At 37.1% G+C, this 20,371-nt stretch overlaps 1 protein-coding gene across 1 annotated transcript in view; it reads left to right on the top strand.

Annotated features, from left to right (window-relative positions):
• LOC137396604 (unconventional myosin-Va-like) overlaps nucleotides 1-20,371 on the top strand; it is a 108,876-nt gene that overhangs the window by 27,128 nt on the left and 61,377 nt on the right. The window contains exons 7-17 of the mRNA XM_068082919.1: nucleotides 596-716; nucleotides 1,842-2,011; nucleotides 3,533-3,735; nucleotides 4,725-4,831; nucleotides 6,992-7,012; nucleotides 9,154-9,285; nucleotides 12,299-12,432; nucleotides 15,496-15,577; nucleotides 16,548-16,688; nucleotides 17,343-17,549; nucleotides 18,644-18,800. Of these exons, the coding sequence (XP_067939020.1) occupies nucleotides 596-716; nucleotides 1,842-2,011; nucleotides 3,533-3,735; nucleotides 4,725-4,831; nucleotides 6,992-7,012; nucleotides 9,154-9,285; nucleotides 12,299-12,432; nucleotides 15,496-15,577; nucleotides 16,548-16,688; nucleotides 17,343-17,549; nucleotides 18,644-18,800 (1,475 nt within the window). The remainder of the gene's footprint in view (nucleotides 1-595; nucleotides 717-1,841; nucleotides 2,012-3,532; nucleotides 3,736-4,724; nucleotides 4,832-6,991; nucleotides 7,013-9,153; nucleotides 9,286-12,298; nucleotides 12,433-15,495; nucleotides 15,578-16,547; nucleotides 16,689-17,342; nucleotides 17,550-18,643; nucleotides 18,801-20,371) is intronic.

The following is a 20,371-nucleotide window of genomic DNA, read 5'->3' as shown; positions in this document are numbered from 1 at the left end:
CTATGACTTTTTAATATAGCTGGGGACCAGTGGTTCATCGTAGCCTAAGTTGATGAGTTCTTTAGGATAGATATAGCTGGGGGACAAGTGGTTCATCATAGCCTAAGTTGATGAGTTCTTTAGGATAGCCTAGGGTGAATAAGTCGTGTTAAATAGCCTTCTTGAAAAAGATTTCAGTCATTATACTAGCTGCTGGCAGACCTCACCTAACTCGCTCACCACTCATAACACTCGTATTACTCAACTGTTTGACTCAACTGTATGATGTATGACTCAACTGTATGACTCAACTGTATGATGTATGACTCAACTGTATGATGTATGACTCAACTGTATGACTCACCTGTATGATGTATGACTCAACTGTATGACTGTATGACTCAACCATATGATATATGACTCAACTGTATGATGTATGACTCAACTGTATGATGTATGACTCAACTGTATGATGTATGACTCAACTGTATGATGTATGACTCAACTGTATGACTCACCTGTATGATGTATGACTCAACTGCATGATGTATGACTCAACTGTATGATGTATGGCTCAACTGTATGATGTCTGTTTATTGTGTAACGTATTCTCTAGGTTTGAGCAAAATCAGTCTATAATAGTATCGGGAGAGAGTGGAGCAGGTAAAACCGTGTCAGCTAAGTATGCCATGAGGTACTTTGCTATTGTGGGTGGATCCTCGCACGACGAAACTCAGGTAATTTACAAGTGTGAAGTTCTCACACAACTTCACAGGAGCTCTATCTACTTATCTTGTTAAGCCTGTCTGGTCTCACCTAAATTTCATTGGTCAATCTCGTTTTGTTAGCTTTTACTGAGGAGTTTGGTCACACTGGTTTATATTGGTTACTTTAGTCACGCTAGTGTCCATTGGCTAGTTTGGCTACACTAGTTCCTATTGGTTAGTTTGGTTACACTAGTTCCTATTGGTTACTTGGTCACGCTAGTTCCTATTGGTTACTTTGGTTACACTAGTTCCTATTGATTAGTTTGATTACACTAGTTCCTATTGGTTAGTTTGGTTACACTAGTTCCTATTGGTTAGTTTGGTCACACTAGTTCCTATTGGTTAGTTTGGTCACATTAGTTCCTATTGGTTAGTTTGTTCACACTAGTTCCTACTGGTTAGTTTAGTTACACTAGTTCCTATTGCTTAGTTTGGTTACACTAGTTCCTATTGGTTAGTTTGTTCACACTAGTTCCTACTGGTTAGTTTAGTTACACTAGTTCCTATTGCTTAGTTTGGTTACACTAGTTCCTATAGGTTAGTTTGGTCACACTAGTTCCTACTGGTTATTTTGGTCACACTAGTTCCTGTTGGTTACTTTCATTATTTGATTTTTGTCAGCTATACTCGTCCTGGTGTTGGTCGAACTCATCTATTCTCATTTATTGGCTGGATTGGATCTCATCGTTATGAATATTGACACATATCTGAGTTAAGTGAGGAACTGAGAGCTTCATTCATTTTATGTTGCAGTTTTTGTAAGATGTGTATTAAGCAGCTCTCCAGCCTGTTCAGCACCTGAAAATAATCTTGTTACATTTTTTTCACACTCTTTCATTATCAACTCATTTGCCAGCACTCTGGCTTGTTGGGAATGCTAATCAGGCATTTTAGCCTTTGTGTAATTTTTGAGTCTAGTCTGTTTTTCTAATAATAGCATTACTTTTGAACAACCTGTGAATTGTTGTTAGACATAGGCTCATCTGGGTTTATAATTGTCGTAAAGTTAAATGTAGAAAAATTTTGAAACTTGTCCCTTCCATGATTCGTTGAATCTGTGTTCTATAATTTTTACGATGATCGCATATGCTTTAGGTTGAGAAAAAAGTTCTTGCCTCGAACCCTATCATGGAGGCTATTGGAAATGCCAAAACAACGAGGAATGACAACTCTAGTAGATTTGGTAAATACATTGAGATCGACTTCAAGAAGGATCTTAAAATCATTGGAGCCCAGATGCGGACTTATCTGCTGGAGAAGTCAAGGTATGGATGAAACAGAGGCCATTGTAGACGTTTTTAGGTAACTCTTACTATCGTAGTAGAGTTAATGAACAGGATCAGGCTTACAGGGATATTAGTTATCCCTTTAGCCATGGTTCCTAAAATACTTTCGTTATAGCTGGCCAGTTGAATAATCTAACAACCATACATAAATATGGAGCTAAAGCTCTCTTTGTTTACTATACCTAAATGGTTGTTTACTAGTAAGTAGCTAAGATGAACTACAGGCTTATAACCTCATCAATTTAGTCTTGTTCTTACTTGTCCTGGAGAGTTGGTCTAACGATGATTGGTCCAATTGGTTCAAAGCCAATGCGACTAGTTTAATGGTACAGTTAGTCCAAATATAAGATCGGTCTATACAATTGATCTAATCATCATTAGACCAAATGGTATATCGGACAAATACGTTTCAGACTTATCGTCATTAGACCAAATGGTATATCGGACGAATAGGTTTTAGACTAATCGTCATTAAACCAAATGGTATATCGGATGAATAGGTTTTAGACTAATCGTCATTAGACCAAATGGTAAATCAGACGAATAGGGTTTAGACTAATCGTCATTAGACCAAATGGTATATCGGACGAATAGGTTTTAGATTAATCGTCATTAGACCAAATGGTAAATCAGACGAATAGGTTTTAGACTAATCATCATCAGGCCAAATGGTATATCAGACGAATTGGTTTTAGACTAATCGTCATTAGACCAAATGGTATATTAGATGAATTGGTTTTTGACTCATCATCATTAGACCAAATGATATATTGGACGATTAGGTTTTAGACTAATCGTCTATATTCCAAATGGTCTATCAGACAAACTGATTTTAGGATAAATGTCTTTGGACGAATTGGTCTTTTAGACCAGTCGTTGTTGGACTGATCGTACCAAATGCGTTCACACAACACTGTGACTTCGCATTTAGTCAATGACAAATTTCAGCTTGATAATTTTTTTATAACTTCTATTGTTGTTTATTACTTCTATTGTTACTGTAAATTATTTTCTCTCATTATTTCGGATCGAGATCTCGGATGAACGTTGTGATGGCAGAGGCAAGAGTTGTCTGCTCATTTATGCACTTTGTTTCTCTTTTTAATTGTCCATGAGGCTATGGTTGCATGTAACTGGTCAATACATAGTCTTAGCATTGTTTCTTGGGTTAGTAGCAGTCTGGATACTACGTCTTCATATCATGAGTTCAGCTAATGAAGAGGATATCTTATTACGCTGAGCACTCTAACAGAACAGCTTTGTATTTGAACTACTATGGATAGCTCTATGGATAGCTCTTGTGTTTTACTTCCACTATCAAAGGGCATTGGTTATTACTTGTTTTCTAAAGTATCTTGTAAGAGCTACTGTAAACTAAAGAAACAAGTCTCATCCCTTTTATTTATTGTTTAATGTATTTCTGTTGACCAATAAATAAACACACTATAGGCTTACAGCCCTACATCCGTGTGTCTATTGTTTGCTACGTCGGTGTTACAGAGTAGTCTTCCAGGCAGCCGACGAAAGAAATTACCATATATTCTACCAACTGTGTGCGAGCAGAGACTGTGAGGAGTTGTCTCAACTACAGCTCTCTGAGCCCGAGGACTTCATCTATCTCAATCATGGCGAGTGCACTGAGATTGACTCTGTTGATGATGCCAAGGAATTTGGTTCCACAAAATCGGCTCTCGAAATTCTAGGTATGGGTTGACAGAGTGTAGCGGGCAGCTCGGTAACTTTTTAATTTAAGTTAGAGCATGATCTTAGAGCGATCATCAAACTTTCTGAGGGAATTAGTTGATAACTTCATCGAACATTCCTTAAACATTTGCTGATTGGAATATTCAACTTTTAAATTGTAAACTTAAGCCATTCATAAAGTTATCTATGGCAAATGTAGATGTTATTGTTTGTCTAGCACTGTTGATGTGTAATAGTAGATTTCTATACTCGAGATCTGTCGTAGCTTTAGAACCCCTGCCCTGTGAACAACAGGTTCAAGTTTAATTCCCAGAAGGGCATCTGACCTTAAATAGTTTTTGTCAATCAGTCTGCACTCTGACACTCTGACAGTCTGCACTCTGACAGGCATCTGGTTTGGTAAAAATAAAAGAGAAACTATCATGATCCAACTTTTCCATGCCAGTTATTCTTTGTATTGGCAAAAGCTCTACACAAAGGTAAGAATATTACCGTATACATGTAAATCCTGATAATGATGAGACAACTCTCACTAATTATGCGAATCCACCCGACTAAGGAAACAGCTTTGACCTAGTGGTCAAGAGTGCCCATCTTATTAGCAAAACCTTGAATTGTCCGGAGTTAATTCTGGTCTTAAATTGCTCCCACTGTTACTCAAACAATGTTAAAGACTGCTCTGGCTGCCCCGACGAAGAAATCTCCTTACTTGCAATGCTTACTTAGTATGCTATAAACCTGCATGTTTAGAAGTTATATGATAAAACAAAGGGATTCTATTTAGACTGTCTATCATTCTCATAAACCCCCACATATGAGTTGCTACATAGTAATATGCATATAATTGACCCATCATAGACTAAACGCATTTCAATGGTCTAACCTGGAGTTATCTTTCCTTTATAACAAGGTTATGATTCATATCACGGTACTCGCTTGCTCAGTAAGATTATGAGCATGGATAAGCTTCTCACTCTCTGAATTGCAGGTATCAACGAATCTACCCAACTAGATATTTTCAAGATATTTGCTGCTGTCCTCCATCTTGGTAATGTTGCCCTGACAGAGAGGTCTGGAGACGCCAGTAAAATTCCAGTATGTTAAAATGATTTATAAACTATTTAGCGACTTAGCAACAAATTAAAAAAGTTTTTCCGTTAATATTTTCAGTTCATCTTTTGCATGATAAATTTACCTCAATGTTCCCTGTTCATTTTGGCTTAGCATTTCTTTAATAGAAATAACCCTTATGTGTTTTTAGGAATTAGTTTTCATGCTTGGCATGTACATCGGTAATAAAAAGAGTGCATTTGCTTAACTAAGATTAGGAGAAAGTGCAAGAAGTGGTGCGTTTCTATAACTTGTTGTAATTTGTGATATTTTTGATATCTCATTGTAGTTTTCCAAATAAAAAAGAAAGAAAAGTCAGATCGAGTGTAAACTAAACTTCTGTTTCCAGTACAACATCATATGGGTCATGATCTCAGAAACTATGGTGAAGTTGGGTGTGTAAGATTTGGAGTTATCTACACTATCAGAGGGAGAAAATTCCCACAGTTATTTTGCAAAGTTTTGATTCTAGTTTAATTACAGCAGATTTTATGGTCAATAACTTGAACACACGTTTACTATTACTGCTAAAACAGTTCTGAGAAAACTGGCGTTAGAATTTGAGAAACGAAAACCAATGCATAATTTTGTTTACATTTCAAAACGTCATAGCAACCAATATCAAGGAATGATAATATTTTTCTAGATTTCTGTATTTACATACAAAAAACTATGCTGAATTCAAATATCTAAACAGATTTTAGCTGGCTGTCATGGGAATAGTTTGATATCTATCACAAAATGTGTTACTTATTCTTAACTTTGCAGATAGAGATATTTCAAACGGCTTGGCAGTATTGTCCATTTTGAGCACAGCCGTAGTATCACCAACAGAATCTTTAGGAAAATAATAACAGTAACATATGGCACACCATCGAAAACTATCAACTTTGATCTTATAAAATTGAATAATTAGTATTATAATTAAATCTTATAATAGTCTTATAAGAATTTTTAGAAAAATATCATCATCACTCCTTTCACTGTCACTGCTTTCGACGTCAGTTGTAATACCAAAGCACTCATTAAAAGTGTTCAAAATGTCAGAGTTATCTTTAACATCGTCAAAAAAGAATCGATTACTTTTACCGGACACCATTTTTCAGTACTTTATGTTTAGCGTAGTAACGGTTTTAAATGGGTTTTTCGAGGGTTGGAGACTTCTATTGGCTAAACTGACTTCAGATTCAGAACGATCACTCTTTGATTAGTCCAGGTGCACGTATTGCAAAAATCGTTACCAATATTATAAATTCAGTTAGCGCAGCTTCAAAACCGGATAACTCAACTTCATGATTTGCGACTTAACCATGGTTTCTGAGATCGCGACCCAGATCACAGTATCATATCACAGTATCATATCACAGTATCATATCACAGTATCATATCACAGTATCATATCACAGTATCATATCACAGTATCATATCACAGTATCATATCACAGTATCATATCACAGTATCATATCACAGTATCATATCACAGTATCATATCACAGTATCATATCACAGTATCATATCACAGTATCATATCACAGTATCATATCACAGTATCATATCACAGTATCATATCACAGTATCATATCACAGTATCCTATCACAGTATCATATCACAGTATCATATCACAGTGTCATATCACAGTATCCTATCACAGTATCCTATCACAGTATCATATCACAGTATCATATCACAGGATCATATCACAGGATAATATCACAGGATAATATCACAGTATCATATCACAGTATCATATCACAGTACCATATCACAGTATCATATCACAGTATCATATCACAGTATCATATCACAGTCTCATATCACAGTATCATATCACAGTATCATATCACAGTATCATATCACAGTCTCATATCACAGTCTCATATCACAGTCTCATATCACAGTCTCATATCACAGTCTCATATCACAGAATCATAACACAGTATCATAACACAGTGCTTAAGTGTTTTGATGATCTTATCATTTGTTCAGATGAATTTTGTAACAGTTGTTAAAACAGATAATAGATTCTAACTTTGTTACAATGATAGGTAGATAATATGAGAAAGGTGATTTGTTAAATTTTTATGTGCAAATCTGATCAAGTTTTGCATAGGCCATAGCCATATAACTGTACTGCATGTTTCAGTCTGATTCAGCCTGGTGTGAAGTAAGTAGTTGTCAGCCCCTGGGCAGGCTGTTGTTTCCAATGAGTGCCTGCTAGATAGAGTTATTTTGGCTAACTACAACAGACATGCCAATATCTCTCATTGCTGTTTCACATTAATAAATTTCCTAAGTGCCTGTGATTTTCTTCCGCTTAGGCTACTAGTACACTATATAGATGTGAGTTTGTTGGTATAACTGGCCCTGCGAATTCATGCAAGAAAAGTCAACGCATACACTTTATAATTCCTGTCGTCGCCTGACATTTTTCTGCATTTCCCTCTTTTTTTAGTCCCAATATTATTTCTCTGCCATTCACACGCGTTTACGTTGGTGGTTGTTCACCTTTTCTGCGTATAACCGCTCTGTCCGTGGCCATTATTGAGTAACTAGTGCTGCCAAAGCACTAACATACGAACAGGATTCAAAATTTGTGCAATGGTGAGCTGTATGGTGCATATGAGAGATTGTGGAGTTGTGTTCACTACATGTTTTTAGTGGGTTTGTTAATACACTTATAATCCTTTGTTATTTATATTCTTGTAGAACTGCCATAAACTAGGGATGGTGACTCAGTTTTTATAATACAAATATTTGTTCCTAATAGTGCATTTTGAAATATTTAAGGTAATATCCTGAGGCTACCTCCTGGCCATCATGTTAGCTAAAGGATCCAAACATAGACCAGCCACATTACCCACAATCTAAACAACTAAGTAAAACCTTGACATTTCTTTAATCTGTAAGAACAGTAATTTCTTTGTTTTATGTATGTAGGCGAGAATCAATGTAAGTTGTTCTACGGCAGTTTATGGAACTCTGGTTAAGGTTTCGCTTGCATTGTGGGACAACAAGCTATACATATGTGTAGATTGGTTTCTTCTCCGTCTATAAGGAATCATTTTGTTAGTAAATTTCCTTATACTGGATACTGTTATTATTCCAAATCAAAAATAAGGCAAACGGTTCCAGTCATGTTACGTAATATTATGGTTATGGTTACGATTTGAGCATGAAGGATGGTTTCATTTTTCATAGTTTCATGTTATTTGGAGTGATTGTTACCAAATTACAAGTTGATTTGTGTCTTGTGTCTACTGTTTAAAGTCGTCATTACTAGAAAGCGTCAAATGTTCGTTTACTAACACTTGCTCCTACTAACGTTGTCTTCATGCCGAGCTTTAAATGTTGTGATGGTGTTTAGCAATGGGCTGTTCTTAACCAACAAACTGAGCTTTCTATGTGATATTTCAAAGTTCAAGGTGAGTAGTTTGTAAGGCTGACAGCCTCTCGCTAGATCATCGGCTGTATAGCCGATGATCTAGCAAGAGACCTTCATGAATTTAAATATAGCGTCCTATAAATTTTAAGACTCAGCTCTAGTGTAGAAGGATTTGCCCTCTCATGTCAAGTACAGTATAAATGTCAAGCGTGATGCGCTATGAAGATTTATCCCCTCATGTCAAGTAGCATATGAATGCTGAACTTGATGCATTTGATAGTGCACAGGAAGATTGCTAGACGCACAGCACTCCATCAGCTGATCGTACATTCAGATTAAACAATGCTGCATTTGATTTAGACCTCATTGAACATCATATCAATTAATGCTCTAGACCTCATTGAACATCATATCAATTAATTCTCTAGACTGCATTGAACATCATATCAATTAATGCTCTAGACTTTATTGAACATCATATCAATAATGCTCTAGATCCCATTGAACATCATATCAATTAAATCTCTAGACTTCATTGAACATCATATCAATAATGCTCTAGATCCTATTGAACATCATATCAATTAATTCTCTAGACCTCATTGAACATCATATCAATTAATGCTCTGCTGTCTTGGTAAAACTTTGCTTTGCAGTTTTTTAGGATTATCTCTAAAACTGATTGACTGCCTGCATAGCCTTGAAGAGTTTCAAGTCAATCATAGCAGGCCACTAGAACATTCCATCCACTTTTGTTTAGGTTCATTCTTTTCTCTTTTTACAGTTGGTCAGCGTTTAGTTTTGCTTATAGCACAACTTCCTTGAAAAACCATCTTTTTCAAGACAATGTTTTCATGGCTAGTAGTTGGTAATTACAGATTTTGCTTTATATTGCTTTTAATTTTTAAAATAAAACATTACAGCAAGATGATGTAGGATTAAAGGCGTTCTGCTCTCTCCTCTGCATAGATGAGGAGCAGACGAACAGGTGGCTCTGCAACCGACAGATTCAGACAGTTGGCGAAACTCTCACCAAGCCATTGACCGTCGCTCAGGTGACCTTCTCTACTCTGTCTCACTCTCAAAAGCTACTTTTTATGGTATTTTTGTTTATAAAAAGGATATCAGTTGGAGCTGAGTTTACTGACAAGAGACTTGCATGATACACTTTATTTGACAGGCATATTAGCTCTGGAGGCAAGCTATAAATATTAGAGAAATATGAAGAGCTTGCATATGGTGTCATTTCGTTTGAATAGGCTGAAAGTGTAAGATGAAAATGAGATGCTCTATTAAATTGCTGTCAAACGAAATACTCATTTTGTAGCCCATTGGAATTGTTCACTAAGACCAGGTTGACAAGATAAACAAGGTTGTTCTGTCATTGGAATAAAGCTAAATTTATTTATGTTTCAGCGAAATATACAGTAACCTGATTGAATAACCTCTGAAATAGAAGAGATTCTTACTGCAGAGCTCTGCCTGCTTATAAACAAAAACATAACTTTTGGAATCTTCCTGAATGGACACGCATTCCACATCAATTGTACAATCATGAGAAATGCCTGTTGAGTCACACAGTGGTCATGTACAGAGTATATTCAAATAAACGATGCAGTAGTCACACTAAACCTTGCTATGTATCCACGAACACCACAAAGTGATAGCTACACACAATACTTCTAGCACAAACAACACAAAATGATAGCTACACACAATACAATTAGCACAAACAACACAAAGTGATAGCTACACACAGTACAATTAGCACAAACAACACAAAGTGATAGCTACACACAATACAATTAGCACAAACAACACAAAGTAATAGCTACACACAATACAATTAGCACATACAACACAAAGTGATAGCCACACAATACAATTAGCACATACAACACAAAGTGATAGCCACACAATACAATTAGCACATACAACACAAAGTGATAGCTACACACAATACAATTAGCACATACAACATAAAGTGGTAGCTACACACAATACAATTAGCACATACAAAAGCAAAGTGATAGCCACACAATACAATTAGCACATACAACACAAAGTGATAGCCACACAATACAATTAGCACATACAACACAAAGTGATAGCCACACAATACAATTAGCACATACAACACAAAGTGATAGCCACACAATACAATTAGCACATACAACACAAAGTAATAGCTACACACAATACAATTAGCACATACAACACAAAGTGATAGCCACACAATACAATTAGCACATACAACACAAAGTGATAGCCACACAATACAATTAGCACATACAACACAAAGTGATAGCTACACACAATACAATTAGCACATACAACATAAAGTGGTAGCTACACACAATACAATTAGCACATACAAAAGCAAAGTGATAGCCACACAATACAATTAGCACATACAACACAAAGTGATAGCTACACAATATACATAGCACATACAACACAAAGTGATAGCTACACAATATACATAGCACATACAACACAAAGTGATAGCTACACAATATACATAGCACATACAACACAAAGTGATAGCTACACACAATACAATTAGCACATACAACACAAAGTGATAGCTACACAATATACATAGCACATACAACACAAAGTGATAGCTACACACAATATAATTAGCACATACAACACAAAGTGATAGCTACACAATATACATAGCACATACAACACAAAGTGATAGCTACACAATATAATTAGCACATACAACACAAAGTGATAGCTACACACAATACAATTAGCACATACAACACAAAGTGATAGCTACACAATATACATAGCACATACAACACAAAGTGATAGCTACACAATATAATTAGCACATACAACACAAAGTGATAGCTACACACAATATAATTAGCACATACAACACAAAGTGATAGCTACACACAATATAATTAGCACATACAACACAAAGTGATAGCCACACAATACACATAGCACAAACAACACAAAGTGATAGCTACACACAATACAATTAGCACATACAAAAGCAAAGGATAATATTAAATACACAAACACACATCTGTAAGTTTCAAACTGTTGCTGAGCCCATTTGTGATTGTGACACCCACACAGCTTTCAAACCACTTATGTTTATCACTGATACTAATGATGTCATTCGGTACTTAAACTGAATATTCAAAGATTAGTTGTAAAGTGTTAAGTTTGATGCTACGAATTACTCCAAATGAAGCCCCTTAGTGCATAAAATTTACGTTTGTAAAGTTTATATTGTGATCTTTAATAGTAATTTATTTTTGCAAAATTTCTATTTACTAAATATATAAAATATAATGTTGGAATATATTTACATTAATGAAATACTGAATAAATTAAGCGGTGACACATTTAACTAGTAGGATAAAGTTTAATTCTAAGACCTTTATGGCAGTGATTCTTAACCTTGTTGGATGTACTGAACACACCAGTTACATAGGCACTTTCACCAAACCCTTTTTATCAAGAAATAAAATATGATTATTTTCACATTTAAGACATACATATATATATGCTTGCCTGGTGCTCAAAAATGAACTGTGCATTAACATCACGGTTCAAAGAACAAAGGCAGTACAACGCGTGAACTCACAACAAATTACATATATTTTTATAAAAGCAACACCTTGCAACTCAGTGTGACTTCTGCTGTCGCTTTTGAGAGAGATCTCCACTGACCACGAGACTGACTCACTGAACCTCTATGGTTTGGATCTAGCCCAGGTTAAGAACCACTGGTCTATCCAATACCTTTATAGAGGTGTCTTGATGGTGTGACCTTATTCCGCATCTGAATTCTTCCTCTTTTGAGATGCCATGAAAACTTAGTTAACACAGTTGAAAAAATGTAAATTATTTTATAGCTATACGCATTATAATAATTTATTTTATGTTGATTGTGTTTCATCATTCAAGGTTTTTAGTAGAGTATTAAAAGGAGTCTGGTTTGCATCGTGACCACCATTAAGCTGTATGATTCCTCAGATAGATGAAATAACCAGCTACCTGTCACATTCTTGCTGAAGTACATCGGTGTACTTTTAGGCCTCCTTCTCAAGAGATGCTCTCGCCAAACACATCTATGCCGCCACATTCCAATATATTGTCAAGCAAATTAACAAGTCTTTGATCTGTAAGGAAAAGTCCAACTCATTCATAGGTGTTTTGGATATCTATGGGTAAGTTAATTTCCCTCCTAGAGCATGATGTATGTACATTACATGCATGATAGCTATTGAGAAGTGTAAATGGCCACAACTTATGCTACGGTCTTTTATGCACTAACACAATTCGTTCTATAACTAAGTCTTTATCCGTATTTATGCATGTTTGTGCCCAAATTACCCAAACTATAGCTGTGTTTAAAATTTGAGTTTATAGATGCCCGTTATGGGTCATCCATAAAATTATCGATTGCAGTTGTATCTACGTTTTTAGTTACCGTAAAACCTCTATTTGAATGCCATGGTGCTCTATTTTTCGACCCTTCTCCTTTAGGGGCGGTCAAATAGATGTGGCATTTAAATAGAGGCTGGCGTTGTATTTTTAAATAGCTCATCAGAATTTTGGGAATATAAATTTAACCCTTTTACAGGCAAAGCGAATTTTGCCTACATTTTGCACTCTCCTTGGGGCGGAGCGACCTTCTTGGAAGCTAGAAATTTGCAAACTTACCTTCAACTTGTCATAGATCTCTAAATTAATATGTAATGGAAACCTGAAAAATATCTACTGGTTGCTATCTATTGCTTGCAATTAATCTGTGATGGTATTATTGCCTGTGACCTGCTTTGCAATTTGTTGAAGCTTTCAAGTTATATTTCATTCTAAATTTAAAGGCGTATTTTCATTTTATAACGATATTTAACGATGGTGAATGAAAACTCATTGTACGCTTTGCACCCCAAAACTGGCTCTTAATGTGCAACAGAAGAGGAGTTATGAGCGTCGATCCATTGTAAGCCAAGTTTATATAACTGCTATGATGCTATCAAATAATCTATGTTTACATGACGCGCCTGATGCGCGAGTTTGAGCCGATCTACAAGAGATCCTCATTATGGAAGTGCATCATCGCAAATCTGTATAGAATGTTTCATGCTTGCGAAGGATGGAACGGCACTTGCGAATGATGCGCATTAAAATATCGTGCAGGCTGTTTCATTATAAGCATTTTCACACTTCAGTTGTTTTTATTTCGATTTTCGCGGTTCCGAATGCGCTAATGTTCGAAATGCTGCCATGCTTGACAAGACTGCATCGTTATTTATTGACTTGCGAGGTCAATAATCGTCGACGCAGTGTAGTACTTTTACCAAAGGAAGGACTTGCGTCAAATGTGCATCATGAGAATGTCCGTGTCTATGAAACACTTAATTACACGGTACCTCAGCGTGCGCACAAATCCAAATGCACATCACGTGTGTCTAGTATGTATAGGAAGTATATAAATCCCAGTGTTTGTCTTTTTGAATTTCTGTGTGTCCAGTTATAGCGATCAAAATCTAGCAATGAAAAATCTGTATCCCAGAAGATTTTATCCTGTAACCTCCACAAAGTGACAAGCTAACCCATTAAGCTACACGGGATACAATAAATGGGCAGATAGTCTTTATTTGAGTTAAAATACGCATAGCGACTCTGCGTTACACGCGATGTCACTAAAGCTTGCTCTCACGGCTCTTATTAGTAAGTTTGGCAATACGTATACTAGCTTACTCAAATCAGCCAGTGACAGCTACATTACCTGCCACTGTTTATAAGCAGTTTTTAATACCCGTGCAATGCCTGGAATTCGACTAGTATGACTAGTCAAACGAATAAAATAAATAAATCAACTAGTATGATGCTAAAAACATGCAAATTTATAAGTTATATAATAATAATTGAACAAATGCTACAAATATATATTCCAGAACAAGTAGCATAAACAAACCATACTTATAATACATGCAAAAACAGAAATTACCATTTTTGAAACAAAAATATTACCATGGTTTGCTCGGCCAGTTGCATTCTGATTGTTGCCTTTGTTTGAAACCATTTCATATTCTTCTAGCTGTTCAATACTTTCCACAGTGTTTTCTGACCCTACCTCTTCTTCTGCACCACTGAACTACTTGATATTGACGTCCAAACATTTTTTTAGCAGAGCAAAACTTCTACACGTTGCATTTTGCACAAATGATGATAAATTTTTAGCCAGAAGGGCGCTAAGCACAACTTTTAGCCTAAAACTAGTTGTTCATTTACCATCATAAACGAAAACCATTTTTCACATACATTTCACATACATTTTCACATGTGTCAAAGTATCAAGACCGCGTTAAACAAGGAACTACTATTAGCCAAATACAATTATTAATTATTGCTATGGTATTCTTTTTGAAGTTTTAATGAAAAAATTAAAAATCTTTGGAATTGGAACAACGAAAGAATTAATTGTTGTTGATTTAACCGAGTCATTATTAGTACGATGTTGTGGACACTTTTGTTGATCACTTGCTTTTATGGGTTCATAAAGATCAAAGGTTGTCGAAGTGGGGTTAAAATGGAGGTGGCGTTCAATTAGTGATTTTATGGTAGTTGCAATACCTATTAAAATGTAGATGACTGCATTTTAATTGCTTAGTATGCAATACTTTACGTATGCGTACACAGCAAAAATTAGGGCTCTTCATATTTCTAGCGCAGACAAAATAAAAATATTACAGATTTTGCAATCGTTGCTTTTTAATATTCAAGTAAGCTTAACAAAAATAAAACAAAAGTTCAAATTCCTTTTGCAGACTTTTGACCTGTTGCCAGAGCGATAGACCATTGTTGGTATCGATGAATCGCCACTTGTAATAGACTTGAAGTCATTAGCAGCTATTGGAAAGATCAACAAATATGACAACCCATCCCTAATTGTTATGTACTAAAATATTTTTCAAAAGCTTTGAGCAACCAAAAACAATGTGGCAGTAATATGCTGTCATAACATTAAATTTATTGGTTGCCCCTGACCTGGTTAACCGCTCGCTCAGAGGATGAATTCTGTTTCACAAAGACGGTACTGTCAAGTACAATTAAGTTGTTTGCACCGTAACGATTTTTATGGAATGTGTACAATTTGTCGCTGTCACACCTCCATTGAGTGTAGCGATCCCTAGCTAGCTGTCTAAGACACCCTCTAGTAAGTTACACTACTCGCTAGTACGCTAGTAGTTACATGTAGTGGAGCTGCTGTTTGCTTGCAGATTTGAAACATTTGAAATCAACAGCTTTGAACAGTTCTGCATCAACTATGCTAATGAGAAGCTACAGCAACAGTTCAATTTGGTAAGGAGTAAAGTATGCTGTTAGGAACAGGATCTAGTTCACCTTTTGCCTTCTAGTTAGAGGGTTGGGGAGGGGGTCTGTTCAGCCATTCCACGAAGATTCTAGTCATGGGAAGAGGTGATATCTTCCTACTCTATGCTAAGCCAATTTACAATTATGGCTCTTTATTCCAACAATTTCTCAGTCTAGCCAACGCCATGTTATTATATATTACATACATCATATTATGTTATATTCTGTGATTAGCTAGCTGTTGAGCTTCATGCACATACTGTATAAGTTAGCGAGCTGTCAAACTCTGAGGTTTCAGCATGAAGGCTGGTTCACACTATTTTCCCGTATGTCAGTGTTAATCACACTATACTTTGGTGATCGTCTGTAATAATAATGTTCACACTATCACAAACCCATCCGTGTTTACATCAGCGAACAGTTCGTGATATAGCGGAGAACACCAGCAAGCAACTGTCGTGAAATATAGATCGAGCTATCCACCGCTGTCAATCATCATCGCCGCAGCGGTGCACATTGCATACGCTGTCGTGGGTGCTCGGCGAAATATCGGAAAAGTTTGACAGCTGCAAACTTTTCTGACATATTTGCATTGTCTCGACAATGCCATCGGTTACGATGCACAGAGTTGACGAATAAACGCCGAGAGGACAACTCTGATATACCATGATATAGTGTGAACCAGCTTTTAGTTATTCATCAATCCAAACATAGCATCTTGTTTAGTGAGTGCTTCATTTAGATTGTTGACATCTAACAGCCATAGCCGTTATCTGATTGGATGATGAGTTGTGATAGGAGCTGTACGATGGAAATACTAGGTTGAAGTAATGAGTCATTCTCACTGATGCCAGGTTGTTAATGGACAGTAATTGGCCAACATTATCCGACAGGAAGTGTTTAACGTGAACCTAGCGAATCATTCAACTGATGTGCTAGCCTTCCGATTCTTTTGCAGCACGTGTTTAAGTTGGAACAGGAGGAATATGTGAAGGAACAGATAGAATGGTCCATGATCGATTTCTATGACAACCAGCCCTGCATAGACCTGATTGAAGCTAAGCTCGGCATACTTGACCTTCTAGACGAGGAGTGTAAGGTATGATCTAAGTCTATATGAGGAGTGTAAGGTATGCTCTATGTCTATATGCTTATAAGATTGTGTTTTCCGGGATGATCTTTGTAAATATTGTCTATATTAGTTTTTTTATATTTAACCTCCAGAATTGTAAAATTTTGAGACATTTTGTATGACAAATATTCCACTGTATGTTGGGGATATATTTGCTCAGTTTCATGCTGTATGTCGAAAAGTTAACACGTAGAGGTGCTAGTAAATCAAGGTTAGACTGATGCTGCTCACGAAAAATAATTTTCAGAGAATGGTGATTATACTTTATAGATGTAAATATGTTGTAACAGATTTATTAATTGGTGTTGCTGATGCTAGAGTGGATAGAGGCGTTGAGGTTCAAATGGTTAGAGTAGCGGTAGTATGGAGGATATTAAATTCTATTTTATTTTATAAATCTGTAAACTGTATAATATAATTATGTCATCTTAAAAAGACACCAATCTTTAAAAACTGATACAGCGCTTTATGGTTTTTCATTAGCTGTTGAATAAAACATGGTTTGAAATTATATAATCACTGCCTTGTGCTGCAGGGCGTCTTTGCTTTATTTTAAGTTTGCCAGGGAAGCTTACAGCTATGACTATGATCGAATGTCATCTGTAACTTTTATCTCTCCAGGTACCAAATGGTTCAGATGGCAACTGGTGCACCAAAATGTATGACCGACTCAGCAAACAGAAGCATTTTCAGAAACCAAAGACTTCAAGGACTGCCTTTATCATTGACCATTTTGCGGACAGAGTGCAGTATGAAACAGAAGGTTTCCTTGATAAGAACAGGGATGCTGTGCTTGAGACACAGATGAAAGTTCTTGGGGCTAGCAAGGTGGGCCTAAGGCTGACCATGTTTAATTATCCTGTCTATGTTTGGTCACCATTTCACAGCGAAGAAAGCTCAAATTCTTGTAACAAACAGTTTATTAGAGAACCTGCAGGTCTATTTTGTTGGTTATTTTAATGTTAGCCACAACGTAATGGAGAGCATTTAAGTCTCTTTGTCTTAGGTACTCAAGTCTCTCCATTGTCTTACATGGTCAAGTCTCATCATTATTTTATGTAATCAAGTCTCACCATTGTCTTAGGTGGTCAAGTCTCACCATTGTCTTAGGTGGTCAAGTCTCACCATTGTCTTAGGTGGTCAAGTCTCATCATTGTCTTAGGTGGTCAAGTCTCATCATTGTCTTAGGTGGTCAAGTCTCATCATTGTCTTAGGTGGTCAAGTCTCATCATTGTCTTAGGTGGTCAAGTCTCATCATTGTCTTAGGTGGTCAAGTCTCATCATTGTCTTATGTAATCAAGTCTCATCATTATCTTAGGTGGTCAAGTCTCACCATTGTCTTACATGGTCAAGTCTCATCATTGTCTTATGTGGTCAAGTCTCATCTTGTCTTATGTGGTCAAGTCTTATCATTGTCTTATGTAATCAAGTCTCATCATTATCTTAGGTGGTCAAGTCTCATCATTGTCTTATGGAACCAAGTCTCATCAGTGTCTTAGGTGGTCAAGCCTGATTTGAGGCTGATTATTTTATTTGAGGTTTTTCTGTTCACCAGAGCATTTCCAATCTTTCAAATCTGTGGTGAAAGATAGTGTTCTAAGAGCTTTAGTAACTAGGTGTGCTAGTACCATTGTCGCATGATACTAGTATTTCACACCAGTTAATAAACCATGAAAATCAGCCAGCCGCTAACACTAGTATCACCTGAGACATGTACTATCAACATTGACCTTCTTACCCCCTTTTAATCTACCTTTTACGCTGACCCTTTACGCTGACCCTTTACGCTGACCCGTTACGCTGACCCTTTAGGTAAAGGGTGCTGCTTTACTAGACCATGTTCTTCAGCTGCTCTAGGAAAGCAGCAATCTCCAATCTAGATGTTGAATAGCTTCTAGGTAAGACAATTGTCCTACTTTCAGATCAAATTAGTTTCTGATCTGTTTGCTGATGGTGCTGAAGGGGAGCCGCCTGCTGCCGGTGCTGCCGGCAAAAAGAAGAGCGCTGTTGGAAAAGTTCAGGTCCGCCCAGGTCAAAAGCAGCCTACTGGTGGGTCAAAGGCTTCTAAGCAGACTGTAGGTAAGAACCACTCTACTACTGAACCTGCGTATCTGTTTTACTGCAGACTCTTTCTTAGCTGTATGTTTATAATACATCGTCGGTATCACACATGAAACAAGTATATTATATGTATTGAAAGAAGTCTCGGTGCGGTGAAATTAATCATATTTCGATGTCTTATTAGTCTCCACAAAAAAACCACAAAACTATGGAAAAAATGTCCAATGATTTTTCTTGTTAGTTTTTATTAGATCGAAGATTTAGTCTGTGTGCTGATATGCAAGGAGAACAGAATAGCGCTATGGCTGACTACAAAGGTTGATGTTTACAGGCACCCATGTTGACTAACGGCATCGGGTTAATGTGTTAGAGACGAAACAGGCCAAGCTTACATGCCATTACTTAAGAGAGCTTTATTATCACACAAAAGCGATGAATAATGCATTCGCTGGTTGTACATTATGTTCTTCTATCTTTAAGCATCATTTTATAATTATCAGCCACAAATGAAATTATCATAAACTGCTCTTTTCACTAATAAAATTAGTCAATGGTCACAAGCGATACAAAAAGCTCAAAATCCATATCAGCATTCTGGACCAATGTCACTTGCTGTTTGAATCACAGCTCTTTATAGAAATCACCTAATGTTGGTGGTTACCATATTTTTGCTGCTAAAACTACCAAAATGTATTAACATTCAGTACAGCAAGCATCAGCATATCACATACAATATATAACATACACCGTAAATCAGTTATTACGGGTGTCATTATTTACTAAGGTCCCATACAGAGATAGCGTAGCCACACGCTCCCATGTAGCTGCAATGCTATCATGGAAACAGCCATGTCACTCTCTTTCTGTCATGAAAGAGGGCGTGTCACCCTCTTTCTGTTGGTCAAACAGAAAGAGGGCGTGTCACCCTCTTTCTGTTGGTCAAACAGAAAGAGGGCGTGTCACCCTCTTTCTGTTGGTCAAACAGAAATGTCTCTGTTTTGTTTCAAAGCAGAGACATTCAGTGTCGCTGTTTGGAAGCAAAACACCTGTAACATGCACCATCTTTGTGCACTTTGTCCAACTGGAAGTGGAAATTACACTTGTGCATATACATATAGACGCATATACATATAGATGCATAGGTCTTGCTTTCAGTTGTTTCATGTGCAGAAATCTTTATTGTTGAAACATGATCTGCATGTCGGCCCAGTGTAGCGCTTTGGCACTGGTACACCGAGGTGTTGCTCACTGGCGCACCGAGGTGTTGCTCACTGGTGCACCGAGGTGTTGCTCGCTGGCGCACCGAGGTGTTGCTCTCTGGCGCACCGAGGTGTTGCTCGCTGGCGCGCCGAGGTGTTGCTCACTGGCTCACCGAGATGTTGCGCACTGGTGCACCGAGATGTTGCTCGCTGGTGCACCGAGGTGTTGCTCTCTGACGTACCGAGGTGTTGCTCACTGGCGCACCGAGGTGTTGCTTACTGGCGCACCGAGGTGTTGCTTACTGGCGCACCGAGGTGTTGCTCACTGGCTCACCAAGATGTTGCGCACTGGCGCACCGAGATGTTGCTCACTGGCGCACCGAGGTGTTG

The sequence above is a fragment of the Watersipora subatra genome, chromosome 5 (genome assembly GCF_963576615.1).
Source record: "Watersipora subatra chromosome 5, tzWatSuba1.1, whole genome shotgun sequence".
Taxonomy (NCBI): domain Eukaryota; kingdom Metazoa; phylum Bryozoa; class Gymnolaemata; order Cheilostomatida; family Watersiporidae; genus Watersipora; species Watersipora subatra.
The sequence above is the reverse complement of the archived record's forward strand: the minus strand, read 5'-3'. Positions and strand labels throughout refer to the sequence as shown.